Below are 16268 nucleotides of genomic sequence, written 5' to 3'. Positions count from 1 at the left end.
GCTGGAGTTTGGGGTCCTGAAGGTACAACACAGGAAGCAGATGAGCAGGGTTGTAAGCGCAGAGATGCTGCAGGATGGAGCCAACCCTCTGCCTCTGGGTGTTTAGGGGACCCCTGAAGGGAGGCAGGGAGAGCTGCAGGCCCCACTGCATCCCACATTGCATCCCTGCAGGAGCCACATCATTCTCCTTAGCCTGGCTCCCCTCCTGCAGAGTTGATTCACAGCCTCCATCACCCTCGAGGGCAGCTCTTCACCACCAGCCTCGGCCAGACCCAGCTGGGGCGGAGAGAAATGAGTCAAAGGGCAATTAAACATTAACAGCAAGCAGTCACAACAGGAGGACAGCTCATAGGGCTTTTTTGTTCCAAAGGGGGGGGGAGGGGGAAGGGTTAATTTATAAAAATAACACAACATAGAAGGTCACCGACATCGTTAGACGTGACATGCGTGTGTATAATCGTCCCCAAACATCCGGTCAGCTCAGTAAACAGACAGGAGGAACCCCAGAGCAGCAGCAGGCAGTCACCTGAGAAGCAAACGGAGGGATCGTGCACGGCACAGCAGAGCTGGAGAGCCCCTGAGTAGTGGGAATTGAGGCAGCCTTTAAACTGCTCTGAGATGTCAGCCTGAAAGTGAAGTGCGCCATTCAGCAACGGGATTATTTACCCTCCTCGGTGGAAAAAAATGCAGAGAAATAGGTCTGAAGCCAGAATCAAGTGGTTTCCTCTGGCAGGCAAGTGGGGAGGTTTCCGGTGAACTCTGCAGTCTTATAAAATGCGTGGAACAAGACTCAGAGCAATATACTGCAGCTCCAATCCCTGTCTTGCTGATGTCCCCCAGCCCAGCTCTTTATACACACAGCAGAGGATACGTGGAGCTATTTAAACACTGACCCTTTATGACAACATTTCCCCTTGTGATATCAACACTGGAAGAGCAGAAAGTGCTTCTCAGCAGGACAGCTTGTTTCTTCTTCCCAGTAACCTAGCACCAGAAACTAAAGCAAGTGCTGGCCTTAAAGATCCTTAATGCTTGCTGACAAGAAGAGGGGGATCTACTGTTGATTTATGATACAGTTTGAAAGGGAAACACAGATTAGCTGCCTTTAAGTGAAAAAAATATATATATTGCACTGACCATTGGAATAAACTTTTGAACAGGATATTTCTGGGGGTGAGATATGGGCACAAACACTCACTCACTCACTCACTTAGTCACTCAGTGGCTTCAGTTTCACAGCTTAGTGTCTTGTCCTTCTCTGCCAAGCTCACAGAGCAGCAAGGTAACAAAATTGTCTCCTGACAAAATCACAGGATCCCAAGGGATCTCCCACTTGAGTCAGGCAATCGTTGTGGCTCTGACCTCTCTCAGGATCCCAGTGGCCAGACCCAACCTTCTGCAAGCACTTCCTGGGGTTACCAGCAGTGCTCCTCTCTGAATCAACAAGAATATTCTAAGAAAGCAGCAGCTGTGACTAAGAAGAAGCACCCCAGACCCACCTGCTGATCAGTGAGGCAGAAACAAACCTGTAACACAGCCAGCAAAGCAGGGTGACATGTTGCTGCTGTCAGAAAACAGGGCTGAGGAAGAACATGCCCCTCTACTGCTAACCTAACCAGAGGGAGACACAGGGCCAAATGGGTAGGCAGACTGGCACATGTGAATGGGGTGCTGGATTTTTGGGGGTGCTGTCTTACATAGCCAGGCCTAACACATTCCCTTTGGGGATGTAACTCGTGCAGGGACTCAGCTCCTCTCAAGCAGGCCTGCAGAGCCAGCTGCCACTCTCAATGACACCAACATGCAGCTCTGAGGTGTGGGTGAAGATAGAGAGACCCTGAAGTCAGCACCTGGCATCTGTCTGCAAATAGCCAGGGCCACCCACACCTGAGGACCGTCATACACCAGGAACAAGGGCATTTCCCCAGAGTTTGTCAGAGCAGTGCAGATGGCTAGCAGAGGGCTAGGAAGGAGGGACCATGCAGCTTGAGGGACTGTAGCTCTCAGGGCTGCTGTCCCGAGTATCCCTAACCCATGACCCCAGCACTTTCAGGTGCAGGAGCTTTCAGGCCAGATACTAGGCTCGAAGCTTGAATGTGTCTCATTCCACCTTCAGCCTTTACATAACCCTTCATTCATTTCCATCCCACATAGCCTTGCAACCAAATTGAACCTACCCTCACTGCAACCAGAGGCTAGAGCTGCACATCCAACCTCCTCTACAGCTGGTAGTTTGTGAGAAATGTAAAACAGCTGGGAAAGTGGGCAAGGCAATCACTGCTTTCAGCACTTAAGCCAACTTGAGGCCACAGATGCATGGAAGGCTTGAGGGTCCCTCTCCCCTCCTCAGCACTCTGCCCCCCCTACAACTCATTGCAATAAAACTACGGTTCTGCTCCCATGCTTGGTGGTGGGAGTGTCTTTGTCCAAGCCAGCGGATGAATCTGAGGAGGAAGGAGGTGCCCCACGGCAGTGCAGCTGCCTGGGAATTAGCTGGGAGGAAGGGAAGGTTTCCAGTTCTCAGCAGCTCTGTTCCCTACTTGATGTTTTTGAGAAGTGCAGTTCGGGCGTTCACCACGGCTTTGAAGGCATCTTCACTCCCAGGAGCCACGCATTTATCAGGGTGGAGCAGCACAGCCAGCTTTCTGTAGGCTTTATTCACTTCGTCTCTAGGAGATAACACAAGACAACAGTGAGGGGACCTGAGTAGCAGACAACCATCGCCTTGCCTCTGCTGGCAGAGCACAGTAGAGTGAGAAGCTGCCCCTGCATTAAATACAGCTGTGTAGACACTTCCAAACCCTTCTCTTGCTGACACCAAGTACCTCCAGGCTTTGGAAGTGAAGCTATGGACAAAGAGCTGAAGAAAATGTGTCCACAGTACTTCTAAGCATGGCACAAGCAAAGAATGGGAAGAAACACTCTCCTGAGGCAGGTACACATCCACTGCAGGCAGAGGTCAGAGGGTTGTGATCAGCAGCACAGTCTGGTTGGAGGCCTGCAGCTAGCAGTGTTCCCCCAGGGGTTGGTACTGGGTCTGGTCTTGTTTAACATCTTCATCACTGACCTGGACAAAGGGATGGACTGCACCCTCAACAAGTTTGCTGATGATACAAAGCTGGGAGGAGTGGCTGACACACCAGAAGGCTGTGAATTTTGTGAGACCTGGACAAGCTGGAGAGTTGGGCAGGAAGGAACCTGATGAGATGCAACAAGTGTAGAGCCCTACACCTGGAGAGTTATCTGGGAAGTCAGATGTGGCCTCTACTCTGCTGTGGTGAGGCCACACCTGGAGCACTGTGTCCAATTCTGGGCTCCTCCAGTCAAGAAAGACAGGGAACTGCTGGTGGGAGCCTGGTGGAGGGCTACAGAGATGATTATGGAGGCCTGGGGCATCTCCCTTATGAGGAAAGGCTGAGAGATCTGGAACTCAGCCTGGAGAAAGGATCTTATCAATGCTTATAAATATCTAAAGAGTGAGTGTCAAGTGGATGGAGCCAGGCTCTTTTCAGTGGTGCTCAGCAGTGAGGCAGTGGTCACAAGCACATGAAGTTCCACATGAACATGAGAAAAAACTTTGAGGGTGACAGAGCACTGGCACAGGCTGCCCAGAGAGGCTGTGGAGTCTCCTTCCCTGGAAATACTCAAAATGCACCTGGACGTTTTCCTGTGTATCCTGTTCCGGAGAACCAGCTTTAGCAAAGGGGTTGGGCTCGATGATCTCCAGAGGTCCCTCCCAAACTCGATGATGCTGTTTTTCTGTGGTTCTGCAGGCACAAATGCACCCACCATGCCAGACACGTGCCTGAGCCATGTGCCCTGGTGTGCTGAGTCTCTGGCACCACAAGCAAAGAAAGCTGGGAGACAGCGTGGGGGCACATGCACCCTGACTCAGCTCCACATCAAACTGCCTACACACTCAGGGCGAAGGCACCTCACATCACGTCAGCCCTTTAAACCCTGGTGTCTGGTCCAAGGCAGACACCTCGTCTCCTGCTGCAGGCTGTGGAGAGAGGGGGGCACCCAGTGAGGGAGGTGAGTCCATCCGTGCCAGTGATCACAACATAACCTGCTCTGCAGAGCTGCTGATCTCTGCCTGTGGATGCAGAGGGCCTGGAAGAGAGATTGTACTCAACACCTACATTTCAGAGAGCTGACTGGAGAGTGCTGAATGATGTATATTATCCAAAAATCTACTCTCCATGCTCTCCACAATGTGTACAAAAGGGCAGTTCTTGAGTTTCAGAGAGAGAGAGAAGTAAAACAAAGCTCTGGGGCTTTGTTTTAGCTGCCCAAGTCACACAGCAGAACTGGAAGATTCAACATCCAACCTCTTACACAAATATTAACCAATTCCACCTATCTAGAGATCTTTTGAGGAAGGCAAGAGAAAAGCTTGTCTTGTGGGAGGTACAGTAGAAGAACTGTAATCACTTTTTGATAATGTGGGCAGCAGCCTTACAGCAGCCTAAAAGCTTCCCTCGATCCAGAGAGAGGGCAAGAAAGGTAAAGCTGAAACCACTCCAAACATGACTGGCAACTGAGTGACTACAAACAGCTCAGCCTGGACTCAGGATACAGAGCTGGGTAGATGGAAGAGATGAAGTTGTCATGTTCAGCATCCCCCCCCTTAAATTCAGCCTGGCTTGTCTGGTAGAAGAGGAAATTTGGTGCACAGGCCAGAAAGTTTCTTTTGCATTGCCCTAATTTTGTGGCTAGATCAACTTGTACCTGGCTGCTATGTGAGAAGAAGTGAGCAGCGGGCACCTTACCAAGAGACCAAAGAGGCAAAGAGAAACATTATGGACTGTTTGGCAAATGCCAAAGTCTGCCTCACCTGGTGGCTCCAGGCTTGACTCCCAGCATGTCCCAGCTGTCCTTGCTGTTGCGAATCCTACGAATGGCATCTGCCTGCTCTTTAGTGAAGCCAACCCCCATGCTGGAGGGGGGACGCTTTCCCCCGTTGTCACACAGGTCAATTATGGCAGAGTAGAACGTCTATGGACACAGGAAGGAGTTAGCAGAAGGGAATGGTTTCTGAAGGCAGTAGCAGTGACACTGGAACACTTCTGCCACTCTCACTGACTGATCCTCAAGTGCAGGGGATGCATCTGCGTAACTGCTGAATGCCCACAGTTCCCCACTGCATGGCTCTCCCTCTGCTTTTCGAGCTCCGTGCTACACCTGAATCAGCAACAGGAGCATTTCTGGATCACGTTCCCAGAGCAGCCAGAAGGATCATCAGCTCTGAGCCATGCAATGCTAAGGTCAGCTTAGGACTGAGAGGACCAGTACTGACCCTGAGCTACAGCTTTCTAGGGGTGTCACTTCACTGGGAAAAATCCTATGGTGCAGTGGGCCAAAGAGCTCTGTGGGATCCAGAAGTTCAGAGAATATTTTGCAATCTGCCATCCTGGCTAAATACAGTGTCTGTACCCTCACAGCCTTCTTTCTACATTACCTGGAACATCTCATTGATTCCCTCTCCTGTTTGTGCCGATGTCTCAAAGTAAAGAAAGCCCCGGCTCTCTGCCCACAGCCGCCCCTCGCTTTCATCCACACTGCGGTGCTTTGTGCAGTCAATCTAAAAGAGAGAAAAGGGAAAAGTCAGAGCCCAGTTGAGGTCTGCAGTGACAGCTGGAGGAGCACAGAACCTAGAATGATCATCTAGTGACAACGTCTTGTTGGAGAAGCTGACTGTTTATCTTGAAGGGATGGAGGCAGCATGGACAGAAAACACAACAGGTGTGAAAAGGCCTCTGAGAGCTGATTTAATTCAGAGATAATGTAACCTCTGCTTGATCCCTTTCTGACCAATGTATGGTCATCATATTCCCCAAAACCTGTTGAAATGAGGCCTCCAGTACTCATCAAATACAAGCTCTTAGAAAGTCTTCCCTATAACCTAACAATATTTCCCTTTTGGAGGAAGCTCAATAACTTGGCTCATGCTGGGAACACAATGAGCACTGAGTACCTTGCAACACAAATGTGGCTCCCTGACATGGCCTACCTTGTTTGCACAGACAACGAAGACAATGTTGTCCATGTTTCCATGGGGGCCCAGCTCCTGCTTCATCTCAGCCAGCCACGCATCCAGAGCGTCAAAAGACTCCTTTTGTCCAACATCATAGACCAGGATGACTCCCTGCGTGTCCTTGTAAAACTCATTCCTCACCTGCAGGAACAAAAAGCAAAAAGTTTTTTGTACCAGCAAAAGCTAGACATGCAGTACCCTTACTGCAATAATCCCAGGCCCATCACAGGAGTGATCAGCTCCTAAAAGACCAATCTCTGCACAACAGAGAAAAGAGGAACAAAGTGTCATATTGACTGCTGGGGAGACAATAAGGTCTGGGAATTGTCCAAGGGACCCATTTGTATGAGGCAGAGTGATGATCCAGGACCAGCCACATCATTCAGACACAAGATGAACTGATGTCTAAGCCTCCCAGAGATGCTGAAGAAAGCTGACAGGTGCTGAATGCTACAGAGACTTGCAGGCTCAGGGCAGCTTTGTGGTGTGGTGCTCAGAACTGGGTCTGCCTTACCTCATAGAAGAACGGGTGCCCTGCCATGTCAAAGATGTTCACTTTGATCTCTCGGTCTCTGACTTGTACTCTGAAAGGAGAAGTAAGAAACGGTTCAAAAGGCTGTACCTCAATCCCTGTGCAAACTGTGTCCCCATAGGAATACTCTCTTCTCTGCCAGCCCTCTGTAGAGAGGGAGCTGAGTGATCAGCCCCAGATAGATCAATAATAAGTTCTGATTCTGGGGCTTAATGGATAGAAAATTACACCTAGGGCTAGTCAGACAAGGAGGAAAGCACTAGTTCTGGATGCAACATGGCAATGAGGTTTTATGCTACCAGGGGTACTTGAAATGCAGATTATTTGACTGTTGTGGAAACTAACATGGTTCTGTTCTGTGCTCCACAGCAAGCCTGACTCAAGGCAGAGTAGTCACTCAGAAGCAGTGGGACAGAAAACAGCACCACTGATGTCTTCCCTCTGTCTGCAGCTGCAGACACCTCACTTTGCCCCACACCATCTGTGACCACGCAGCCCACCCCGCTCTCCCAGCTCACCATGAAGGTACTTACTTGGTGACGCCATAGTCGATACCAATAGTTGCAAGGTATTTGGGAACAAATCTCTTCTCACAATAGCGCTTTATAATGCAGCTCTGAGAGAAAGAAAAAGGGAATGTCACTGGGAAGAGACCACACTGTGGGACTAGGATTCACATTAATACTGAATTCACTGACAGGCTGCTCTGTCTGTCTCTATGTCCCTAAATCAACAAAATGGTGGCATCATTATTTACCAAGAGAGGCTTTATTTATGCAAAAGGAAGAAGAAAACAAGATCTCACTCCTGAGTGTTTGTTATCTCTTAGCTGTTTGGAAGAGAAAGCTCAGAGCCCAAGGCCTGACCTTCAGGCCACATTCCACAAAAGAACTGGAAACTGTTTTGAGTGACTGAGATGATAGTGATAGGACAAGAGGGAATGTTTTTAAACTAAGAGAGGGGAGATTTTGACTGGATGTCAGGAAGAATTTTTTTACTCTGAGGTTGGTGAGGTACTGGCACAGGCTGCCCAGAGAAGCCATGGATGCTCCATTCCTAGTAGTGCCCAAAGTGAGGCTGGATGGGACTTTGGGCAGCCTGGGCTGGTGGCTGGCATTCAGCCCACAGCAGGGGTTGGAACCGCATGGGCTTCAAGGTCCCTTTCACCCCAAGCCATTCTGATTCTATGATGTGTAGGGGTGAAAACAGCAGTCAAAGTGACCTCTCATCCTGGCAAAAGGCTGTGGAGCCAGCCAAGGCCACATTCATTACCATGCAGACTCCAGATTGTAAAGTCTACATGTCTGGAGACAGGAGCATCACAAAATTGATTTATTACCCTCTGTAAAACATCAGGACTGCATGACCTACATATCTGGGGGCCTCAGTTCCCCAAAGAACATCTCACGCTGTATGCCCAGACTGCTAAAAAGTGCAATCAGGGTCATAATACGTCCCTCCAGCCCTGGTTCTGTCCCTGACTGGAGGATAAGCCTCATCCTTTATTCAAGGCCAGGCTGGATGTGTCTCTGGGCAGCCTGGTCTGGTGGTTGGCGACCCTGCACATAGCAGGGGGGTTGAAACTAGATGAGTACTGTGGTCCTTTTCAATCCAGGCCATTCTATGATTCTATCCTGGAGAATGGCCAGGCCACTTGCTGCAACAAGAGGACAGTGAGCTCCTGATGGAAGCTGGGATCACCTCAGAGCACCCGAGTGCCTTACAGAGAGGCACTGACAGCGTGGAGCAAAGGCTCCTCTCACTGCAACTCCAACAAGGACTCTCCCTGAAGAAAGCAGAGAGGGATTCCAGGACAGCTAGTTTCTGTTGGCTATAGGACGGGCCTATCCAGAGGGCAGGGCACAGTTTCTGCCCGGAAAGGCCGTGAGAAGCCGTATGAGAGCCGCCGAGTCCGGAGCTCAGAGCAGGGCCCCAACGCCGCCATGACACCCACCAGGAGCCGCCAGCCAATAGAAACATAGCTCAGGCCGTAGTCCCACCCTGCGGAGAGCCGCACGGAACGGCTCGCTGTTGATTGGCTCCCGCCGTCCGCCAAGGCCACCAATCCACCGCCTCTTTGGTAGGAAGCCCGCTTCCGATTGGACGGCTAGCCTGCCGCTCAGCGCCCAACCGCCAATGGCCGCCTTCTCACCTTCCCCACCTCCGCGTTGCCCATGGAGATGACTTTGATCCGTAGCGACTTTCGCGCCTCTTTCCGCTTCGGCGCGTTCGCCTCCATGGCGGGGGCTCTGCGCGGTTGAAGCAACGAAGGGAGGGGAAAAGGAAGGGAGGGAGCCCGGCGGGCCCGGGGCCGCCTCACCGCCCCTCGCCACCGACGCCGCGCCCCGGCCGCTCTCGCCCGACACTTCCGGTTTCCCACTCACGATGAGATCTCGCGAGATGTCGGAACGTTGTTGGCAGGGCGCGTTGCGGCCCGTAGGGGGCGGCCGTGAGGTGCGGGGTGGGGGCAGAAATGGCGGGAAGTGTGTGCTGAGGGGATTGGGTGAATGTGGGGCTCACAAAGCAAGGCCCTTAGGCCTGAGGGATGGATGGAGCTGGTTGCTGTGAATGGAAATGCAGCGTGTTACCAGAGTGGACACTGCAACAACCCCATGGCACCTGCGGACACAGCCCAGAGATCTGAACTGAGGGGCTCATCCCTGTGCTAGCCTGGAGCAGTGCCATCCCTAGGGGACCTCGTAAATAACTCTTTTGATTGCTCGTTCTAGGCCTGGAAGCGTCCTCTTGTGATGGAGGATTTTGGAGTTGTGCGTGGGAGACAAGGTAATGGGAAGGAGGGGCACGTGGCTGCTCTGTAGTCACTGCCTCACAAAGTTTGGATGACAGCTGTGAGACAGGGGGACCTGTGGACACTGGTGTGTGTGCATCTCCCTTGGGAGGTTGTGCAGTAGAAGCTGCTGGGGTTTTTGGGGATTCCCTGCCTGGAGGTAGGGGTCACAGCCACTTGGGAGGGCTGCCTGAGAGACCCTCTTGCAGAGAGTGCATGATCTGAGCATCTCTCAGCTCTTCGGAGACTTCATTGTGATGGTACAGATGGACAACTAGCCCTGCCCCTCACCTCAGTGCCACCCCCAGGAAATGGAGGGGATCCCAAAGGGTTCCCTTGGCTGAGATGACCCATGGTGGTGTGATTGCCCCTCCCACATCCTGCTGGGAGTGTGGCTGGTGTGAGGTCCTGTCTGGAACAAAGGGAAGCAAAGCATTTTCTTGGAAAGGAAAGGTAGAAAGAGTGATTTTATCTTACAAACCTTGGACTAGAGGACTGTACACACTCACTTGCCTTCTCACAAACATGGGGTTTGGGGATCACTGGTGTGTGCCATGGACTAAGGATATTGGATGTTGAGTCTTCACTACCTCTCACTGCTTCCTCCTGACTCGCTCCAAAAAACTGCTTTTTGACAGATCTGTTATGGGCAGTTTGGGATCTTCTGCCTCATTATCTGGTCTCATAAATCTTTGCCAAAAGAGTCCTGCTGTCATCCATCTCTGGGTGTTTTATGCCTCCAGCTCTGTTCTTCATCTTTGTTGTCACCTTATCTTTAGGTTAGTTCTTTGTTATCTTCAGTCTGTTCTTCATCTCCCTGCTGTCTGGCTGTATGATTAAACCAGGCACACTGTGCTCTGTGACACTGTAAGCTGATGCTTTTAACCCTTTCTCCATTGGTCCTGAACATCCAGCCTGTCATTTTTGGTCATATGAATGCTAATCACAGAATCACAGAATCACAGGGGTTGGAAGGAACCTCCAGAGATCATCGGGTCCAACCTCCCTGCCAAAGCAGGTTTCCTGCACCAGGTTGCACAAGTAGGTGTCCAGGCGGGTCTTGAATATCTCCAGAGAAGGAGACTCCATAACCTCCCTGGGCAGCCTGTTCCAGTGCTCTGTCACCCTGTAAAGAGGTTCTTGTGCACATTTGTGCGGAACTTCCTATGCTGCAATTTCTGGCTGTTTCCATATTACTTACAAATCTTCTGATCTGGGGAATTCAGCCCTTCTTCCTTGAGACAGAGAAAGCAGCCAGGAGATCTCTGGGCACAAACAGGTTGCCCAAAGAGGTTGTGGATGCCCCATCCCTGCAGGCATTCAGGGCCAGGCTGGATGTGGCTCTGGGCAGCCTGGTCTGGTGGTTGGCGACCCTGCACACAGCAGGGGGGTTGAAACCAGATGATCATTGTGGTCCTTTTCAATCCAGGCCATTCTATGATTCTATGATTCTGTCTGCTGGTGTCCTTAAGTTAGGAATTTTCTTTGGGCTCTTCAGCTAAGCTGAGGGCATCCTTTAGTCTGTTTGGAACAGAGGAGAAAGAAAGGTGGCTTTTTCTTCTTGTTTTGCTACGAGATATAAAGACTTCTGCAGGCTTTTCTCAGGGCTGGGGAGGACAGAATGCCTCCATGAAGGAAGAGGAAGATAGTTTAGCACCATGCAACATCTTCCTTGGGTTTAGGACAGCTCTGATGTCTTATTCAAGATACAGTAACAGGCATCAGATTGAGAGCTTTAGGGATAAGCAATTTATCTCTAAATAATGCTGCAGTAATAAATACAGATCAGTAATGCAATTACCCAAGTCATAATGATGGTAAATCCAGTAATTCACTAATACTGGGCTAGACTTAGTATCTGGGCATGCAAAGACTTATTGACCCTGGCTATCAAGCAGGCAGGAAGCAGGGCATGGCTTCTTCTCCAGACAAGTCGCTTAGACTACCCTAAGTAAGAATATGTAATTTGGTGAGTAAAGTAATAAAGAAATGGCTCAAAATAAGGATAACAGCTGAGAGATGAAGTTAGATGTTGAACATTTCTGTAGTGGTGGGGTCCCACCAATAAGGGAGATTCTCACCAGCTATGTGTGACTATTTTAGAGCTTGTTTGTGTTGTCTCTGTACTGTCATGGTGAAGAGATATTTATATTTGTCTTCCTGCTCCCTCACCTGTTTCAGTAGTCAGTACAAAGCTGCATGTTTACAAAGCTATTCAATTAGAGATTGGGGTTGAGGTGATATGGTGGGAGGGGTCTGGTTAGTTGGGCAAGCAATAATAGGGGCTGCAGTGTTAAAATAATGATCAGGTGATTGGTGGGTTAGATGACAGGCATGATGCAGCATAAGCCCGGTGATGCAGTGGGGCGGATTTGTTCCCTAGTGGTGTTTTGTGTAGTCAATATGCAGGCAGCAGCTGGGTCTGCATTTCTCAGAAGCACAGAATTGCATTTGCATTGTGAGTAAAGTGACAGCCAACACTGTGGGTTCAGCCTGGATACGCTGCTTACTGCACATTTTAAGGACCAAAATTAGTTGTTGTGTGATTTTCAGAGTTGCGTAGAAGTCTGCCTTGAGATGAAGTCAAGGGTGAGTTGGAAAGGACAGCTGAGAGATTTCCTGACTTCAACCAGGGAAACCAGGGATGTAAAGTGGGGTTGGTCCTTTGGGGCTGTCTGCAGACTGGTAGGCTGAGGCTCCCCACAGACAATGGGGACATTGCTGTGTTGGTTGGACCAACACTGGAATGAGCTGCTCTGTGAGTCTTAGCTTGGTGTGTCTGTGTGAGCCTGCTTGCTGGCAGGGGTGTAGCCAACGTTTCTGGCTGCTAGAAACTGGATATTTTTCTGCCTTCGTGGCTGAGTTGGTCACCATCAACCAGCTGCATTTGGTAGCTTGGAGCAACTTCAGCTGAAGTGTCCGTGTAAAGTTGTGTTGATGACAGTCCTGGGGACCATCAAGCAAGCACAGGGACTCCCTGAAAGTGTGCAGGGAGCTGCTTTGCTGCACTGCAGTGGCAGTCCCATTGGCTGGAGCTAGATCCAAATTAGCCCAAAGCATCAAGGAGAGGTGGTTTGGGCTCAGGTGACCCGCAGCACCTTCTAGAGCTGGGGCATCCCGAGCTGCCACTCTGGAAACACCAGTGCTCCCAGCAGAGACACCCACACAGTCCCTGTGCAGCTGGAGGGAGGGCATCAGCTGCCTTTTTGGCAGAGATCCTTCTCTGTCTGCTGCTGAGGGTGGCCTCACTTGCTCTGCCTGGCACCGTGACAGCATCCTTGTCCTTCCTGCACCACACATGTGCACGAAACTGATCCTCGTGCCAGAAGTGCTGCGAAGACATGCGAGGAATGGTGTGTTGGACATGAGAACTGCCAGGGCTTGAGAACAGCCCGTCCCTGGGCGCTGTGCGAGCGGTGTGGCAAGCGATGGCAACAGAGCAGGCATGGGGGAGCAAGAGCTGGTGCAAACACCCCAAGGCTGCAGCAGCAGCTACGGGCAGCCAGTGTGTATGCCTAGGGCCTGGCTGTGCTCCTGGCTCATGGCTGGTGAAGGGATGCACGGCTTGGTGCCGGAGACCCCGCTGCGGCTGCAGCAGCAGCTCTGTGTCCATGGAAACAGCTGCAGGAGGAAGGAGGGAGTAGACGGACCAGGGACGGACGTGCCTGACAAAGGAAGTGCCCGGGGCGAGCAGCTCCCCACCATCCTCCTGGCATGACCGTGGCTGCTCCAACTGCCTTCGGCTCACTGCCTTCCCCCTGTGCCTGCCAGCCACCTCCCCTCTGGGCTACCCCCAAGCAGGTCCCTGGGGCTTGGGGCAGCGCAGTCTCACATGTCCACCCTGCACACCATGCTGAGCTCTGCACGGCATTTCTGAGCCCAAGGTGGGGACAAAGCCACCTGTCCCAAGAGCATCCTGGACCTCAAACAATTTGGCATCCCCTCTTGCCTGACGGCTGGTGGAAAGGAAAAAGGCTGGCCAGCTCCTGGGAGCAGGGACAGTGATTGTGCCACGTGGAGAGACGTGCTTGGATCCCTTGAGCAAGGCTGGAGTGCACTGGGGTCCCAGTTGTGGCACAACCCAGCATGGCAATGACAGGTAGGGGCTGATGGTGGTGGTGCTTGTGGTGGGGAGGGTTTAACTCTTTTCTGTCCTTGTTTTGCGCCATAAATGAGCAGTAATGTGCTGGAGGCAGCCTGGATTCCACCTGGGCTTCGGGTACGGTTGCTCATATCTTTACTATGAGGGCAGAAGTTCTGCAGGGCTTTTCCAGTGGTGACAAATTTGGGGGTTCACACCAGCCAACCCTGTGTGTATAGGGCAGAGCTGAGGGGACCCTGGGGCTTGTGAAAGCGATGGGACTTGGGTCTGGCAGCTGAGTGGGAGCTGCTACCAGGTCCCTGAAGTGGGGAGCACAGCCCCTTCTCAGCCAGGAAGGCCTCAAAGGAGAGATGTGCAGTACTTCGATTCTCCCTTGTCCCCTGGCCTGCCCTGGACTCAGCTTTGACCAGGATTTGAAGCACAGGAGCTGGCTGGTGCCCACTGCTCCCACTGTGGGCATGGACTGTTGGAAGCAATGAGCAGCTTGGGGGCAGGACAGGCTCAGAGGTGGGACTCTCAGCAATGGCAGTTGCTGGCCAGCGAGCACAATCTCACAAGAGCTTCAGAAAATAGGATAGGGTGAGTAACGTGTTGTGCTTGTTCCCTGTAGCACTGTCTTGATGACCTCCATGTTCCTTTGCAGCAATAAACCGTGATCAAGTCAAAGGTTTCTGGGATGGAGAGATTCACCACATCTGGTTCAGGCTCTGTCCTCATATCACATTCTGCTTTGAGTCTTTTGATTTATTCTGGGCTGACCAGAGACACTCGAGAACCTCCCTCCCTTGGTGTGACAGCTATCATGTCCCCTGTGAAAGCCCCCCAGTCCCCAGGGCTGCGTGTGTAGCTGCTCCACCACCCAGGGAATCAGCAACACAGATTAACTCTCAAAATGTTTTAATTAAAACATAATTTCCCTGCAAGTAGGATGATGAGGCACCAGCTATTGCCTAATTAGCAAGCTTGGAGGCTTTGCTGTGTGGGAAGAGATTCAGCGAGGGCTCAGGGAGGGGGAGATGTGTGGCTGCCTGCTTGGCAGCACCTTCCAAGTCCCCTGGCCCTCCTTGGCCAGGTGCTGTCACCTCAAGCCTTGCCTCAGCCCCAGCCAAGGCCCAGGGCAGCATCTTGATGGGTTACTCGTGCTTTGACACAAGGGTTCAGTATGGATGGATCAGTCTTGCCAGTACGTGGGATTCACTCTGTGGATGTGGGATGGCCGTAGGAAGCGTGTGGGCACTCTGATGTTGAACTTACCAGCAGGGAAGAAGGACAGAATGGCTCTGTATGAGTGGGATGAAGGTAAAGGAGGAAAGCTGGTGCTGTGCCGTGCCATGCTGTGCTGTGTCTTTAGGCTGCAGTGCTCTGTAATGCTGTGTTGCATCCTGTGGTGCCATGCATTGAGAGCACCAGGACACTGTGTTCCCATTTCGGGGTGCTGGATGGGAATCGTGGGATCTGGGAGATGAGAGCAGTTCTTGCAGGCTCTGCACAGGGACAAAGCATGTAGGCTGATCACTGCTCATATACCAAGAGCTGTGTCCAGGCACTGATGCCTATGGCACACGTGGGGCCACCTCTGTGCGGGTATCCTCCTGCTACGGCTCACTGCCTCAGTTTCCCCATTGGCAACAGGAATCGCTGCATTGCTTCAGTGCTGCGAAGGGCGTGGGGCAGGGATGCGGGCTCTGCATTGCGGACAGAGGGGGCACAATGGGACGAGGGCCGATCGGGGCCGAGTCCCCCGGCATCCTGCGGGCTCCATGCCGAGCCGAGCAGCGCCGAGCCGTGCCGAGGGCGGGCGCTGCCGCCGTGCCTGCGGGAGGAGTCCCTTCTGCGGTGCCGCCCCCCGGTGCCGCCCCCGGCCAGCAGAGCCAGGCCGGGCACCGCCGCTTTCAGCCGCGCCGAGTCGAGCCGGGCTGAGCCATGTACGGTGAGTTACCCCCGGAGCCCGGCCGGGTTGGGGCTGTGCGTGCACCCCCCGGATTCCCGGGGACTTGGGGCTCACCCTTCCCCCCCGGGGTTGGGCTTTGTGGCCCCAGGGCCCGATCAGGGTTGGGGGGATCTCGGCCCTAAGTAAGGCTGTGCACCCCCTATTTATTGCGGTGTGTTCCCTTTTTGGCATTTGTGAGGCTTTGGTCCTGAGCATCTCCTGGTTGCTGGGGGTGTATCCCGCTGGGATGGATGCACCTCGGTCTTGTATAGGGCTGTGCACCCCGGAGTTACTGGTGGAGCATCTCTTCTTTGGGATGGGGGGGTCACTCCATTTTGGAAAGAGCTGTGCACGCCCCCATTTACTGGGGGTTGAGCCTTATCTGGGCGACCGTGGTCTTTTTATGGGGCAGCACACCTCTCAGGTTAGTGGGGATTGATCCCTGTTTGGTTTTGGAGGGACCTTGGTTCTATACAGAGCTGTGCATCTCCTCAGTTCTTGGAAGTGACCCCTCTTTGGGGCTGGGGGGAGGACTTTGGTCTTCTACAGGGCTGTGCATCCCTCTGGTTACTGGGAGGTGACCCCTCTTTGGGGTTGGGACACACTATGATCCCTTAAGGAGCTGTGCACCTCCTTTTATCGCTGGGACATTGCCCTATTCCTGAATGGGTAGAATGGGAATCTGTTAATCTCTCCCCTCCTCATTAGCCACCCCACTAGGCTAGGTTGTGGGGTCACCTGCTCCCCAGCCCAGAGAGGATCTTGCTTCTTTATGGGATGAATGACCCCCCACATTGCTGGGGAAGCACTCAGTCCTTGGGGTGGGGAAGCCTGGGGTGCTCTATAGGGTTCTTCAGCTCCACATGGCTACCTGGGAAG

At 52.3% G+C, this 16268-nt stretch overlaps 2 protein-coding genes across 4 annotated transcripts in view; one reads left to right on the top strand and one right to left on the bottom strand.

Moving 5' to 3' along the window:
* Nucleotides 1-352: 352 nt before the first annotated feature.
* On the bottom strand, nucleotides 353-8960 carry DNAJC27 (DnaJ heat shock protein family (Hsp40) member C27). The gene is made up of 7 exons (XM_031603874.2): nucleotides 8722-8960; nucleotides 7103-7185; nucleotides 6552-6621; nucleotides 6014-6178; nucleotides 5462-5584; nucleotides 4838-4998; nucleotides 353-2669 (listed from the first exon to the last, which is right to left on the bottom strand). The coding sequence occupies exons 1-7, from the start codon at nucleotides 8806-8808 to the stop codon at nucleotides 2537-2539; spliced, it is 822 nt and encodes a 273-aa protein (XP_031459734.1). The 5' UTR covers nucleotides 8809-8960; the 3' UTR covers nucleotides 353-2536.
* An 80-nt stretch (nucleotides 8961-9040) lies between these two features.
* EFR3B (EFR3 homolog B) overlaps nucleotides 9041-16268 on the top strand; it is a 44577-nt gene continuing 37349 nt past the window's right edge. Inside the window, exon 1 of one of the 3 annotated variants that reach the window (XM_031603871.2) lies at nucleotides 9041-9353. In XM_031603871.2, the coding sequence (XP_031459731.1) occupies nucleotides 9320-9353 (34 nt within the window). In that variant the 5' untranslated portion in view covers nucleotides 9041-9319. Of the gene's footprint in view, nucleotides 9354-15281; nucleotides 15390-16268 lie in introns of those variants that run through there. The other 2 variants (XM_031603872.2, XM_031603873.2) reach the window with 2 other exon arrangements.

Source organism: Phasianus colchicus, chromosome 2, assembly GCF_987193195.1.
Source record: "Phasianus colchicus chromosome 2, bPhaCol1.hap1.1, whole genome shotgun sequence".
In the NCBI taxonomy this organism is placed as follows: domain Eukaryota; kingdom Metazoa; phylum Chordata; class Aves; order Galliformes; family Phasianidae; genus Phasianus; species Phasianus colchicus.
The sequence above is the reverse complement of the archived record's forward strand: the minus strand, read 5'-3'. Positions and strand labels throughout refer to the sequence as shown.

Excerpts from the sequence above, each read along its gene's own strand:
- DNAJC27 (XM_031603874.2), bottom strand. The coding sequence starts at position 8,808 with ATGGAGGCGAACGCGCCGAAGCGGAAAGAGGCGCGAAAGTCGCTACGG. Across the intron at positions 6,622-7,102 it reads ATCGACTATGGCGTCACCAA|AGTACAAGTCAGAGACCGAG; the intron begins GTAAGTACCTTC and ends TTCTCCTTTCAG. Across the intron at positions 6,179-6,551 it reads GGCACCCGTTCTTCTATGAG|GTGAGGAATGAGTTTTACAA; the intron begins GTAAGGCAGACC and ends TTGTTCCTGCAG.